General features: G+C 42.5%; 1 protein-coding gene across 1 annotated transcript in view; it reads left to right on the forward strand.

The window, feature by feature from the left end:
• mrps27 (mitochondrial ribosomal protein S27) overlaps window positions 1-14,295 on the forward strand; it is a 99,461-nt gene extending 85,166 nt beyond the window's left edge. The window contains exons 10-11 of the mRNA XM_068029563.1: window positions 5,132-5,287; window positions 13,984-14,295. Of these exons, the coding sequence (XP_067885664.1) occupies window positions 5,132-5,287; window positions 13,984-14,223 (396 nt within the window). The 3' untranslated portion in view covers window positions 14,224-14,295. The remainder of the gene's footprint in view (window positions 1-5,131; window positions 5,288-13,983) is intronic.
• Window positions 14,296-15,976: the final 1,681 nt, after the last annotated feature.

Below are 15,976 nucleotides of genomic sequence, written 5' to 3' on the forward strand. Positions count from 1 at the left end.
GGTATTTGAAGAGCTTGTTAATGGGGGATATTGAGAGTTTCTCGGGGGTGCACGGGTTACACGTGCTGTCTGGAGCAGACCAGGCGAAAGGAGACTGGTACAGATTGGGAAGCCAGTCATGGGTGTCCCACGGAGTTACCCTGGAGGCATAAAAGTTTCAACGGTGCAAAGATGGATTTGGCCATTGGGAGACAAGTGCCCTTAGTGCTGCGCAGGTGGTAGGGAGAGTGGAGAGTCAAAGCTTGGACAGTGCAGGGGGTCATCACCCTCCTGGCATTGCTGGGGGCAGAAGAGCAGGGGGCAAGGCAGCCAATGCCAAATAAACAACCATCTGACTGCAAGGAAGACAGCAGCGGGTAATGGGGGTATGACCCTCAGATTTTGGGCCCAGTGGCGATCCAGGAAGGGCAGAGCCCTGGGCATCAGGGCAGCTGGGGAGAGGAACAGGGGCAGGAAGGACACGGAGGCCATACCCTCCGCATAGGATCTTCTCCCGAAGAAGGAGCTACCTGGAGATGACTGAGACCCAGTGCCTCAGGAGATTGCAACTCTCCAGGCAGATGGTCACAGACATCTGTGCCCTCATTGCCAAAGACCTCCTGGCACTGCTTGCTGTGCTCTGCCAGTAGCCGTCAAAGTCACTGTTGCCTTGAACTTCTTTGCTTCTGGCTCCTTCCAAGAATCAGCTGTGGACCACTGCATCTCGCAGGTTGCTCTTTGCTGGAGCTGGACAGCACATTCATTTGACGACAGACGCGGCCTCACAGGCACAGAGGGCAGTGGGTTTTGCCGTGATTGCTGGATTCCCCAGGTTTAGGGCATCATCGATTGTACCCATGTGGCCATCAAGACACCCAGTGACAGGCCAGTGAGATTCGTCAACAGGAAGGGCTTCCATTTCCTCAATGCTCAGCTGGTCGTCTACCACAACACAACATTCCTCCATGTGTGCGTTCACTTTCCTGGCAGCTCCCGTAACTCCTTCATCCTCTGCCAGGCCAGGTTGCCACAGATCTTCACTCCACCCCTGCTAAAATCTGTGGATGGATACTAGGGGACAAGGCATTATCCCTTGATGAGATGGCTACTCACCCCTCTATTAAAACCCCAACAGAGGCACTGAGGTGATACAGCCAAAGCCATCTTATCACCAAGACTGCCATTGAGCAGGCCATCGTGCATCTGAAGATGCAATTCTGGTACCAGGTCGGGTGGCACCCTCCAATACACTCCTGCGAGGGTCTCAGTCATTATGGTGGTCTGCTGCGTTCTCCATAACATGGCCCTCCCGAGAGGTGTGGACCTTGAGGACGATGAGACCCTGGAACCAGATAGCTCATGGGAGGCAGTGGAGGCGCAAGAGGTGAGAGAGCAGGAGGAAGTGGAGATGGAGTGCAGAACACCGAGGTGCCCCGGCTGCACAAGGAAGTGGCTGGGCACAGCGTGAGGTGCAGAGATTTCGTTAGGATGTCATGAATGTCAGGGATCTTTTGATTTAGGATCACTTCAACTGAGTCCCTCTGACCCAGGTTGAAGGGCATGGGATGAAATGGACTCTGACGTCATTGTACTGCAACACCCATTGAATACAAAGGCTGGAGCTTCTAAACTCTTACTGCCAATGAAAGATGCATATCTGCCCAGAGATTCTGCCCTCTCCTTCATCTCCTTCACCACCTCATACCACTTTTTCTGTTACGCGGCCAATAAAAAGAGTCTGAGATATGTGCTTGAATTGTGATTATTTATAAAATGATAACAAAGGGAAACATTGCACTTAGACAGTAAGAAGGCAGGCCAGTGACTCACAGTGCTCCATACGATGCAGTGGCCTCTGCGCTTTCTGCCCCTGTGCAGTGCTCCCTTTGTGGCCTTGGAGAAGATGGAGGCAGCTTGTTCATTGATCTCTGCCTGTGGCTGAGATGCATGTGACAGTTGTCCTCGTCGTGGAGGTGACTCTGGGAGCATCTCCAGAGGCTGCTACATCTGCATCATTGCTGGGACAGCCTCCGTCACTTGGTCCTGCTGCACAGAGTTCCTGCAGTCAGGGAAACTAAGGAGGCTGAGGATGGTGAAGGTGCCCCATGAGAAGTGGTATCCTCACCCTCCTCCATCACATTCTCAGCCCTTGTCTGCCACTCCGGATGGCTGGAGGGGGACACCTTTTGGGCCATAATTGGCATCCACTCCAGACATCTCTGCACGACCAGTGTTATTGACCACTCCAAGCTACACAGTGCAGCATGCATCCTATGCATGCCACTGTGTGCTCCTGCATCCACTCTGAGTGATGCCCCATATGGCTCTCTACAAGGTTGGCTACTTCTCTATGGAGGAGCTCAAAGCTCTGAGCCATTGTGGTGTACATGAGCTGGATTGACTCCTCCATCCTCAGTCCATGATTCTGCACTGCCTCAGGAAACTCTGACATGTGGGAGCACATCTCCTGCTGCTGTTCCAGATAGAGCCTGCTTTCCTGTGACTCCTGAGGCTGGCCTTTCCAGGTCTCTCTCCATTCCTGTGGTTGCTGCAGCTTCAAATATCCATGTGCAGGTGCCCACACTCAGATTGGTCGGGGAACCTAGAGTCGGGATGTTAATGCTGTGACTCAGTTAAAGAGCCTCAGCAAAGCCTGCTGCTTTTGCATTTGGGTTCCCAAGCTGTAAATGGGCACACCCTTCCATCAGGGACTAAGTTAATAAAATTCCCCCATTGTGTTGGACAACTATAAGGCGGACAGGGACAGTGTCTGAGGATAGTGATCCTGAGCAATATTGCAGTATCGTGGAATGAGAAGCTACCCAAGCAGGAGGTTGAGATGCAGGTAGACTACAAGAATAACTTTTTGATTACTTTTTGTACCTGTCTACTAGCTTTTAGTGATCTGTGTACAAGGACACCCCAGTTCCTTTGCTCGTTCACAGTCCCTTGTCAATATTCCTATTTGTCTTTCTTGGATCCAAAGTAGACAGATTTACATTTCCCCATGTTGAATGCCGTCTGCCATTGTTTTGTCCATTCATCTGTCTACATCCTTTTGTAACCTCTCCCATCTACACAACTTACTGTGCCTCTTAGTGCAATGTCTCGTCATTCTCCTAGGCTCTCTGCTGGCTTCCTTTCTCAGTATTAGCAAATTCACTCTTACTCATGATTTTCCTACCAACGTGTCCAATCACATTCTACTTTACTCCCTTCCGTTTTGGAGCTGTTTTACTCGTAGTCTTGCTAATGCCTTTTTGCAGCCTGACAGAGATAACCTTTATATGACATCCTATGCTTTTCAGCTCTTTCCGATTTTTAAGAATCAATTTTCAGGGTATTAAACACACAGCTAAAGTACACTATTACACAGTGTATCTCAGCTTCCAAACAACTTCTCCACAGATGCAGCCTGACCTGCTGAGTATTTCCAGCATTTGCTATTTTTATTTTGCATAGACTGGGGTTGTTTCTTCGGAATAGAAGAGGCTGAAGGGAGATTTAATTGTGGTGTATAAAATTATGAGGGGCCTAGTTAGAATGGATAGGAAGGACCTATTTCCATTAGCAGAGAGGTCAATAACCAGTGCATAGTGTTACGACCGACCACTCCTGCCAAAGCCCCCAATCAAAATATACGATTATGATTGTGGTGGGACCAACGCACTGTTAATTCAATCCCGTCGTTCCACAGATCGGCTAACATATCATTTGAAAACTTTCCAAATTAAAGAAAGACCTACCAAATTGTACCATCTATTAACCCCCGCATGAGGCTAACCAAACCAGGTGTCTTTAAATCAACAAATTAACTCTTTAATGAAATGAACTAAATTCTTAAACACCATGAAGATATAAACAACATTTAGATCGAAAAAATTACACTCCTTGCAAATTTACAGTCTGAGGTTGCTTGAAGTCCTCACAGTCATCCAATGCGGGAAAAAAGGTTCTTCCACCGTAGAACAGTCCATAGTCTAACTTCAGTAGGTGATGCTTTCCTTCTCCAGCGAATTTCAACGATTAACAACTTGCAAACACTTTCAATGGAATCAATCTGACTTTAGATTTTTTTAAGGGATAAAAGATTGTCACAGTCTAACTTCCCTTTCTTCAATTTAAATTACAAGAGAGCTGTCTTTGCTTGATTTTTTAGAATTTCGAGAGATAATTAAACAGACAAAAATCCTATTTCCTTCAGTTTAAATGGTAGAGAGCTCTTTTTCAGTGTTGACACCACAGCTGTGTCCTCTGTGTCTTCTGTCTGTCTGTTCAAACTGTCTTACCAACTGCCAGTTCAAACTGAATTGTAACAAATGTATCGTATCAGGCTCACTCCCAGTGGCTGTTTCCATGGTATCGAGAATGCACCTTTTGAATCGCAGTCTCCAAATGGCTGTTTCTAATGCAACGAAAATGCACCTTCCCATAACTCCCGAGGCTTGCCGGCTCTTAAAGCAATACTTGCAGATCCCTTACTGGATTAGGTTGGATCGCTCTTTATGATCTGGCACAGACACGATGGGCCGAATGGCCTCCTTCTGTGTCCGTAAATTTTCTGTTTCTAAGTCTCAGTACTGGGAGGACAACAGTTTCTAATTTATTTACATACAAGCATACGAATTAGGAGCAGGAGTAGGCCACTCGGCCCTTTGAGCCTGCTCCGCTATTCAGTAAGTTCATGGCTGAACTGAACATGGCTCCACATTTCCACCTACTGCTGATAACCTTCCACCCCCTTGTTTATCAAGAATCTATCTACCTCTGCCTTAAATTTTAATGATCTGGATTCAGAAAACCAGTGCAAGGTGGTTGCATTTGTAAATGATACTAAACTCGGAGGTCAGTGGACTCAGAATAATCAGCTCAGAAAATACAGAATGAATTGGAAAAGATATCTAAGTAGGCCGAACAATGACAGATGAAATTTAATGCAGATAAATGTTAAATGTTACACATAGAAAGAAAAAATAGACAGCACACATATTCCATGAACATTGTTGACATAGTTGAAAGAGACCCAGGAGTCTTAGTCAACTAAGGAGTCATAGTAAATCAGGGCACTGGAGCGTAGACTCCAAAACACTAACCGCAAATGCTGATTTATTAGCTGGTAAAGTCACTGGAGATTTTTGCTCATTTTCTACAGGTGGATGCCATGGCAACCATATTGGAGATGGCAGCATCTGAGACCAGTGAATCCATGGTGACAGATGAATCACAGGAAACAAAACAAGAAGCTGCACTTGATGAGGAGGATGATCATGAAAAATCAAAACTTACAGACTACTTGAACAAATTTAAGGTAGTCAGAAAAATAACACAATTCTTTACATTTTGTGTACATTGAAATAGTTATGTGAATTCCTAATACAAAATATTCCTCATCAAGAAAGATTTGTACAAAATGGCTTTGGGAACTGTCCCAGGAGAGTCTGAGATTGTTGTTACACTAAATGTTCCTTCCTAGTTTCCCTAATGTATTATTTTGTGTAAGCACATAATCTCAGGCTTTTTTTTAGGTAGGCCTTTATGTAATAACAACTAGAGAAAATGTAATTTTACTGTTTAATGTTATTTTTTAAGTAACTCTTCCAGTATCATTTATATTTGCTAGTATAGAATTAGAATTAGAACATTACAGCGCAGTACAGGCCCTTCGGCCCTCGATGTTGCGCCGACCTGTGAAACCATCTGACCTACACTATTCCATTTTCATCCATGTGTCTATCCATGTGTATAAAATGTGTCTCGAACATTGAAGGCTGTTTTCCTTGGTTTTTTATGCACAAATGCTTGATTTAAAATCTGTCCGCACAACAAATTAAAGCACTTTCATTTCCACCACATTGAATAAAGAAACAAAGCTCATCTTTTATTTAAAAAGTATTCTGGAGTGACACCACTCTGATCAGGAAATATTTTTGCCAAATCAATATCAATATTCATTACAAAACAACCATTCAGTGCCTAGCCTTTGATTCAAACAGGAAATAGTATGTTGACATGCAGCAAGATCCAAAGCCATGCTATTTCTCTCTGCAGGGATCTGCCTAATGTCACTATACATTTTTTTGGGGGGGGTCAATCATTGTTGTATTACCAACAACGACAAACTCTCCTTAATGGCCCATTACATTGTGCTACATTGAACTATTTCTAACTGGCCAGACTAACTTGCCCAGCTTTGTTTTTTTACTCTTTCAAATTGGTTGTCTGGTACCTTGGAATTAAAGTGCACTAAAATGTTGTGTAGTTAATTATTCATTTGCTGTTGTTTTGAAACAAGATATAATTATACACTGTTGACTGAGAAATGGGATTTAATAATTCAGGGAACAAAAGTACACTCATTTATAGTGTTTTGTTTCATGGGAAGGTGTATAAGAATGGGAACATATTTCAGAGAAATGGATTTGAGGGATCAATTTGTTTTGGGCTGGTAACCTAGAAAGGAGGTTGCATTTAATGTTTTGTCATTTCTCAGGCTTGTCTCTATGTGAACCTGTTTTAAGGTGATAATTTAGAAATGTACTTTAATTTTAATACTTGAAAGATATTCAATGTTATATTGATAAATTCCATTTTTTTCACAAAGACAGCTTGTTACAATTTCTGTCACAGTTTTTGCTGCAAACATGATAGGCTGGATTTTGTGCAGGAGGCGGGGGTCCCGGCTCCAGACCGAAATGTTGGAGGTACTTTTTCAGGCTTCCGGAGGCGGGATCCCACCCATTAAACACTTAATAAGGATAGGGATCCCGCCCCCAAGAGCTCCCAACCAATCACAGGGCTGGCAGCTCAACAGTATCAGCAGCGCCACTGGGAGCAGTGGCCACTGCCGATACTGCAAAGGCCTCGGTCCAGGCCCAGCGTTGGAACCACGGGCCCAAGGTAGGTGAGGCGTGGTCGCCGGGGCCAGTCCGGAAAGCCCCAGCGAGGGGGGGAGGTGGTGGGGGTGGCCATTCGGTCCAGGGGAGGGGGGTAAGATCCCAGCGGTGGTGGGAAGAGGCCTTTAATTGGCCCTAAATAGGCAACTTAAGGATATCAATTGGCCTCTGAGCAGGAAGGCCGACGTTGGCCTATCCTGCCCCCGGGAAAATCGGGTCGATTCTCCCTTCCACCCACCCCCCGCCAACCACCACCACAGAACCCGCTGTTGGGAGGACAACTCGATCCAGGCCAATGAGGGGAAAGCTCCTGGATTTAAATATGATGCTGTATACTGTTGTAACATGTCTGTATTTCATTTGTTTATCTGTGACAAGCTGAGGTAAACAAACTTTCATTTTTCCCAAGACAAAAAAAAAGTGTTTAATCTTTTTGCCTGTTGAACAGATTAACTCTCTGTGGAATGACAAGGAGCCTCCAACTTAAGTTGATATCTGAGCTGCCACTAAACACTAGGGACAACATTTTCCTCTGTTTACTAAAGATTAAGAATAGGTGTGAGCCACTATGTCACTAGAGAGTACCAGTGGATGGATGTGCTTAGTCACTTCAAAGATTAGTGAAAAATTCAGGAAAAAATTGATTTTTGCTTATTTCATTAAGGAACATTCTTTACAATTTGACTGGAGCTGAAAAATGTTAAATTGAGTGTTTTACTCCTGCTCAGTCCTGCTGTTAAGTTTAAAGAATGTAAAGATTTCAAACTATGACTATACCAGTAACCGAAGTGAATAGCACAATCCCATACAGTGAGAGAAAGAGTACAAATTAGTTGCAGCTTGTGGGGAGGTGCAGGGAGAAAGTAGGTGGTGCAAATGTGGGAACCTCTGGGGATTTTGCTTTGTTTTTTTAAAAATTAGTATCCCTATTTAATTCAGAGAAACTCCTAATTGTGCAATGTTAGTTTTACATATGTGTACAAGATCCTGCTGGTAAGAATCATAGAATTATACAGCATAGAAAACGACCATTCAGCCCATCATGTCTGTGACAGCTCTTCGAAAGAGCTGTCTAATTAGTCCCACTCCTATATAGCCCTACAGATTTTCCCCTTTCCAGTATTTAACCAAGTCACTTTTAAACATTATTCCTGAATTTGCTTCCAACACCCTTTCAGGCAGTGCATTCCAGATCATCATAACTCAGTGCATAAGAAAATGTTTACTCATCTCGCGTCTGGTTCTTGGCCAATTATCTGCTCCAAGGAGAACAGCCCCAGCTTCACTAGTCTGTCTACATAACTGAAGTCTTTCAATTCCGGTATCATTTTAATAAATCTCCTCTGATTACTGACTCTTCTGCCACTGGAAATAGAGTACATAGAGAGAAACTATCAAAACTCCTCAACAATTTGAACACCCCTATCAAATCTCCCATTAACCTTCTCTGCTCCAATGAGAACAATCTCAATTCCTCTAGTTTCTCTATGTAACTGAAGTTCTGGTAAATTCTAATAACGCTCCTTTGCATCCTCTCCAAAGCCTTGTCATCCTTCCTAAAGTGCGGTGCTCAGAATTTGCCACGTGCTCCATCTGGGGCCTAACCAGTGTTTTATAAATGTTTAGCATAACTCCCTTTACTACTCTTTGCCTCTATTCATAAAGCCAAGGATTCCATATGCCTTTACAACAACCTTTTCAACTTGTACCATTTAGCTTATGTTTTCTCTGCTTATTCTTCCTCAACTTCACACTTATCTGTTAAATTTTATCTACCCATTTCACCAGTCTCTGCCCTCTTGAAGGCTGTTACTGTTCTCCTCACTGTTTATTATATTTCCAAGACTCGGGCTGGATTTTCATAGCGCAGCTGAGGTGGGCTTGGAGGCAGTAATTTTGTGCTATCGGTCAGCATGCTGGTCTGCTGCAATGTTCCTGCCTCTGGTCTATTTTGAGGGAGGTTGCTTCCAGGGGGTGATGGCTACCCTCCTGCCAGCAGCGGGTGACCAATTAAAATGCCTATTGAGGGCACTTATCACATGCCATCTGGGATTTTCCATACGGGCCTCCCACTGAGGCCGAAGCCCATCGGATGAATGGAGGCGGCCTCTCGGCGGCAGACCGGAGTACCGGTGAAGCTTCATTTAATTCACACCCCCTCGCAGCTGCAATTGCTAGAGGGTCATAGCTGCGGCCACAGGCCATCCTGTGGAGGAGTTCTCCCTCCACAATTCAGGCCTGGCGACATTTTATTTTGAAACTTACTAAAATTTTCAGAGGGCACCGCCATCTTGGGATGCTGTCTAGTCTCCTGCCTACGTTGGCAGCGTCCGCCTCTCCCAGTGGGGCTGCCGGCCACCCAGAGCCTTTGGGTGCTCCGATTGGCTCTTAATTGGATGGGGATCTCAGAGGCAGCCTCTTAATTGGCCGCCTCCTTGAAAATCTCCCTCGGGGTCCCACTGCCGGCATTTCCGGGTATCGGACCCACACTTAATCCTGACAACGGGATCAGGACCTGGGAACGAAAATCCAGCATGCTTCATCTGCAAACTTTGAAAGAGAGCAGTGGTCCCAACATAGAACTGCATGGGCATCAAATTTGCTGACCAGTCTATTATGTGATATTTCATCAAACACCTTTTGAAAGTCAAAATACACAACATTAACCACACTACCATCATCAATCCTCTGTGTAACTTCATCAAAGACCTCAATCACGAACTCAAAGACCATTTGCCTTTAACGAATCCATGCTAATTTTCATTTATTACTCACATTTTTCCAAATGCCAATTAATTTTGTCCTGAATTAATGTCTCTAAAACTTTCCCCACCAGCTGACTGGCCAGTAATTACCAGCTTCCCCTCTCTTTTATTTTGAACAAGGGTGTAACATTTGCAATCCTCTAATCTAAGGAGGATTGGAAGAACGCAGTCAGAGCCTCTGCAATCTTTGGCTTTAGTTCCCTCAGCAACCTAGGGTGTATCCCATCCAGACCAAGTGACTTATTTATTTTGAGTGCTACCAACCTTTTAAGTGCCTCCTCTTTATTTTTATCCTGTCTAATTTATCTACTAACTCCTCCTTTAGTGTGACATTGGCAGAATCCTCTTTTTTTTTTAGTGAAGACAAATGCAAAACACACGCTCTACCCCCCACAAGAAGTATTCTTTTTGATCCCTAATCAGCCCTGTTATTCCTTTGACTACCTTTTTAGTATTTATATATTTGTAAAATAATGTTAGGTTCCCTTTTATGTTACCCACTAATCTATTCTCATATGCTCTCTTTGCCCCTCTTATATCCTTTTTCACTTCTCCTTTGTACTTTTTGTATTCAGCTTAGTTCTCTACTGAATTAGCAACATGACTTTTGCCATAGCCTCCTTTTTCTGTTTCATTTTAACCTTTACATCTTTATTCACCCACGGAGCTCATTTTTTGGAGACCCTTCCTTTTCCCTCACAGGAATGTGTAGAGTTGATTCCCAAACTATCCTCTTTTTGAAGGTCTCCTGTTGCTCATTTACCTGCCAATCCTTGATTACAATCCAGCAGAGCCAAATCCCTTTTCAACTCCCTGAATTTAGCCATCCTTTAGTTGAGTATTTTCACATTTGATTTTTCCCCATCCTTTTCCACATCCATTCGAAATCTAATATTGTGATCACTATTTTCTAAATGCTTCCCGACTGAAACATGCTCCACTTGTCCCACTTCCTTTCCCAGAGTTAGATCCAGCACTGCTTCCTTCCTTGTTGGTTGCAACCATACTGATCTAAAAAGCTGGTCATAGAAGCATCCATGTACATGGAAGTAGTCTTTATAGTGATACCCACTCGATTAGCCAGGGTGATTGTTTGCTGTACATTTTAGTTGCAAGGGGATGAAACAAAGCTAAAATTGAGTGTTAAAGATCCAAAGATGAGACAAGGAAATGCAAATTAACCCTGGCTTCATGAAGTAAAAATCATGAGAATTACAAATGTGTGTCTATTTACTAAGGTTCAGGCACAGCCAGTTCTAAGGAAGGGTTAGACACAAAATATTAACTTTTCATTTCTGATTACTGATATTGACTGACCTGTTATGTATTTTCCAGCATTTTCTGATCTTATTTCCAATTTCCAGCATTTCTTTTTATTTTGCATGTTTATCAATATCTTTGGTGTTTTTATTGTTGAATAAGATGTTTTCTTACTGCTCTTTTTAATTTGGAATCTCTCGCATGGTTAAATTGTGCTACCGAATGACCAGCAACACAAGCCAGTTTCAGTGTCGGATTTCAGGCCACCTTCTGCCCACTCTAACTCTGCCATCATCCTGGATAGTGAACTTACGCAAAACTAATAGTTGTCAAAACTTTTTATACTCAGTTTCACCAAAACAAAACTCCTACACCTCATGGCTAAGTATGTGAACACTGGTATATATTTATGGTATGACATTGGTGTCATATTTAACCCCAAGAGGAGCTTCCAACCACATATCTGCGCCATCACAAACACCTCCTATTTCTAATTCTGTGACTTTGCCCTGCCTCAATTGATCTGCTGCTGAAACCTTCATCCATGCCTTCATTACCTCTAGACTTGACTATCCTAATGCACTCCTGATTGGCCTCCCACATTCATAAACTTGAGGTCATCCAACACTCTGCTGCCCGTGTCTTATCTCGCACCAAGTCTCGTTCACCTCTCACCCCTGCGCTCGCTGACTTACACTTGCTCCCAGTTAAGCAATGTCTTGATTTTTAAAATTCCCATCTTCGTTTTCAAATCTTTCCATGGCCTCCCCGCTCCCTATCTCTGTAATCTCCTCCAACACATGACCCGCTGAGATATCTGCACTTCTCTAATGCTGGCCTCTTGAGCACCCCTGATTTTAATTGCTCCACCATTGGTGGCTGTGCCTTCAGTTGTCTAGGCCCCAAACTTTAGAATTCCTTCCCTAAACCTTGTTTTCCTCCTTTAAAACTTCTTTGACCAGGCTTTTGATCATCAGCCCTAATATCTCCTTATGTGGCTTGGTGTTGTATTTTGTTTTATAATGCTCCTGTGAAGTGCCTTGGGATATTTTATTATGTTAAAGGTGCTACATAAATAGGAGTTGTTGTTGTTATGGGGGGGGTGGGTGAAGTCTCTCTCCATCTCATTATTCTTTATCTCAGCTCCTTCGTACTATCCCTTCTGTCTCTCTTCCTCTTTGCGTCTTTCTTACTCAGTCCTTCCTACATAAGAACATAAGGAATAAAAGCTGGAATAGGCCGTTTGGCCTTTTGAGTCTGCTCTGCCATTCAATAAGATCATGGTTGATCTTCTATCTCAACTCCACCTTCCAGAACCATCCCCATATCCCTTAATTCCCTTAGTACTAAAAACCTATCAATCTCTATCTTGAATATACTCAACGACTGAGCATCCACAGCTCTCTGGGGTAGAGAATTCTAAAGATTCATAACCCGCTGAATGAAGAAATTTCTCCTCAGTACAGTTCTAATTGGGCAACCCCTTATTCTGAGACCGTGGCCCCATGTTCTAGATTTCCCAACCAGGGGAAACATTTTCTCAGCATCTACCCTGTCAAGCCCCTTAAGAATTTTATATGTTTCAGTGAGATCACCCCTCATTCTTCTAAACTCCAGAGAATATATGCCTAGTCTACTCAATCTCTCTCTATAGGACAATCCCCTCATCCCAGGAACCAGTCTAGTGAACCTTCATTGCACTCCCTCCTACCACAGAGGATAACTTTACACTTTGCCATGTTGTATTCCATCTGCCATGTCCTTGCCCGCTCACCCAAACTGTGTGTCTCTCTGGTCTGTTTCTCCCATGTGTTTCTCTCTCCTCCTTCTCTTTGGTCTTTTACCTTCTGAGGAGGAATGGGAGGAGGCTCATGTAGAGCATAAATACTGGCATGGACCAGTTGGGCCGATGGTTTGTTTCTGTGCTGTACATTCTATGTAGCTCCCTTTTGTATTGTGTGATTGTTTCTTTCTGCTGAACCTTTCTGGTTTGATCTTGTGATCTTTTTCTGTTTCACATGCTCTCTTTGTCTCTCTGTGTCTCTCGCCTTGGTCTCAAACTCCCACTTCCTGTCTCTCTCACTGTCCTTTTTCAATTATTCATTGTCTTATATAGTTTGCTTTTTCTGATTTCATTTTTATTTGTTTTTTTTCTCTTTCCTTTTCTGATTCTTTCTTTCTCATTCTCTGCCCCACATTCTTTCTCTCTTTGTCTCTCCTCCATTCTCTCCCATTTCTCTGATTTCCCTCTTCTCTCCTTTTTCCCCATTTCTTACCTGTTTGTTTCTTCTTGGAGTGTTTGTAGGATGAGAAAACAGCAGGTCCTGATCAAGATTTGCTGCAACCACAGCTGTGGCAGCAGGCCAGTGTGTAATGGCAGTGGGAGGAAGTGGGTTAGGGTCATTAGCAACTTCTGTCAGCTCTGAGAAAGATCTCTGATCCAAAGGTCTTCTATCCTAGGGCACTGGCGTATCTCTCCTGTTTCTTTTTACCTTGCCACTATTTGCATATTCTTTTGTCCTTTCCATAAGCCTGAAATTTCTGACTAATCTTACATATTACTCACCTGTTTTCCATTGAGCAGTTTTACCACACAAATTCTCCCTCTTTGGTGTATCTGATGGTTTTCTCTCCCTCCCATTCCCCTCTTTCTCTCTCTCTATTTTCACCATTACTAAAAATGTCTGTGTATCTCACTCTTCAGTTCTGATGATGGATCAATGTCCAGAATAGTACAACCTGCCTTTTGTCTTCATAGATGCTGACTGTGCATTTCCTGTTTTTGTTAACAGTACGTAGTTTTTTCTTCCAAAATGAGTGCACCTGTTTAGCTTACCCTTTCAGACAAGCTGTTCTGGTTAGCTCAGTAGTACCGCTTTGTTTAACTTGGCAGGGATCAGGAGAAAGAAAGGTGTATAGTTGGTGCTGATGCCAAGAACAAATTGCTTGGCTCATCACATTCACACATTTCCTCAAGCTTTGTCAGTTCCTAATACTGTTTCTGTGGTACTCATTGTAGACTAATGGAAACTCTTTTCTAGATTTATATTCTACACATGATATATATCTTTGATTCCCTCTGGTAGAAACTTTATAGAGAGCTGGAGTCTCTTGGAAAGATTGAAGCAGAACGTCTACTAACTCTGACAGAGAAGCTTGTCAAAGAAAATCTCCCATCATCTGAAGTTGGTGAGATCCTTAATTATGAGAAGAAGTTAGAAAAGTGGGAAGAAGAACGTGCTACGCTAATTCAGAGAGAAAAACAGCTGAGGGAGAAGGCTCGCCAAGAGAGAGAAGCCAGACTAGCAGCAAAAGCCGCACGTTAAACCTAAGTTAAGCTCCACTTTCTGTGAAAGTGACCATGTTGATCTGCTAAGTTGATTAAATTGTGCCAAGAATTGCAGCGTGTGTGTAATTTTTTTTTATTTTTCTAAAGTTATAAAGCAATGGAAAAAATTTTGGGTCTTGCTAAGTGAAAGTTGCAAACATAGATTTTCCCAAGCTAATTCAGTCTGAACATCTGTAGATGGATCATAACACTTTCATCTCACAGTGAACAAAATCTAATATCCAACTGTTTGTAAACTGAAAAATAAAATGCCAATCATTTACAGAAAACCCTTATTTGGCCAGCTGTTATATTAAAGAAGATAGGTATTTTCGAAAGTGATTAGAAACAAACCTTAATGCCATTAGAAAAGTGCACCCTTCATAGAGAGTTGGCAGGTATGAAATCCTTTCAATTATTTTCACTGGGTTGTAAAATTCTAGCATTATAAAGTAAATTTCAGCTGGAAAGTTACTGTTTTAGGTTATTATAGGAGAATGGTTCACAAAGTAACTTTTTAACCCACTTTATTAGATATTGAAGAATTGTCTTTTATGGGGTTACTAAGAACTTAAAAAATGGAAAATACCCTTTTATTATACTGTATTTTCAATTTTATCGCCTGTTAAACTGTGCTAAGTGTCTAATTCAAGCCTGATTCAAATTACTTCTTAGACCCATTGAAACGTGGTTTAAATCAAACCAAAGAACTAGCAAAACATTAGTCATAAAATAAAAATGTTGATGTTTAGTTGTTTATTACTGAGCACTAATAAATTCTGACTTTTATTTGACAATTTTTAGAAGTCAAGCATGATGCACACAATGTGAATTCTGTCTTGCTCTATTTTATGTTCTTGCACTTAGCTATGTGTCCAATAACCCTGATATATCACTTCTATCAGTTTAAGACAAACCAGCTGAAGCCATTTCTCTGAACCATTGCAGGACCATGCTGTCCTCCCCGGAAGGTCATTGCATTCTATTGAGTGTTTTCTTCAGGGGAATGAAAGCAGGAATGTGTTTTTTTTTGAGGGGAGAGACGGTATATTTGAAGTTGGCCTCTCGCCATGCCCAAATGGGAAACTAAGGTAGAGGGGCCAAGGACAACAGTCCAGGATACCAAGATTGAAAAGAGTAAAACCAAAAATAAGATAAAATAAAAGGTATTAATGCCAAACTTGGTTTTAAAAATCTGAAGCTTATACAAGGAAAAAATCTGGAGGAATAAGGAATTTCATGGTTTTGACATTCCAGGAGAGAATGTGTTCTAGTCCACCTGTAATGTGAGACTTGACTTCAATACAGTTGTGAGAGGCAGTATTGAGTTGGAAGAGAGCTTCGGACTGCTAAATTTCACCACCTTAATCATCAACATCTCCAACTGTAAAATACATAAACATTAGTTAAATATGAATTTGTGATTGGTAACTTTGATGCATTTCAGACTGTTTTCTTCCTGACAGTTAGTGAGGCTTTGTCTGGTTTTGTACATTCTATATTCCATTTGAGTGTATGTACTAGAAGTATAGCTGCAGATGCTGTTTTCGCTCCAATTTTTCTCTGTCCTCATGGTGAAACTTTGTGCCATAATATGGGCACAGAGGCTCTAGTAGCCCTCCAATATCTCCAGCAAGTGGCATGATTCATGTGTAAATTTCAGCAGTGAGTGGCAATGGACTATTACACCTAGAGGAGATAGCAAAACTAAGCCTGCATGTACTGTTACCCAAGGTTCACACACACTCACT

Source organism: Heterodontus francisci, chromosome 4, assembly GCF_036365525.1.
Source record: "Heterodontus francisci isolate sHetFra1 chromosome 4, sHetFra1.hap1, whole genome shotgun sequence".
NCBI lineage: Eukaryota > Metazoa > Chordata > Chondrichthyes > Heterodontiformes > Heterodontidae > Heterodontus > Heterodontus francisci.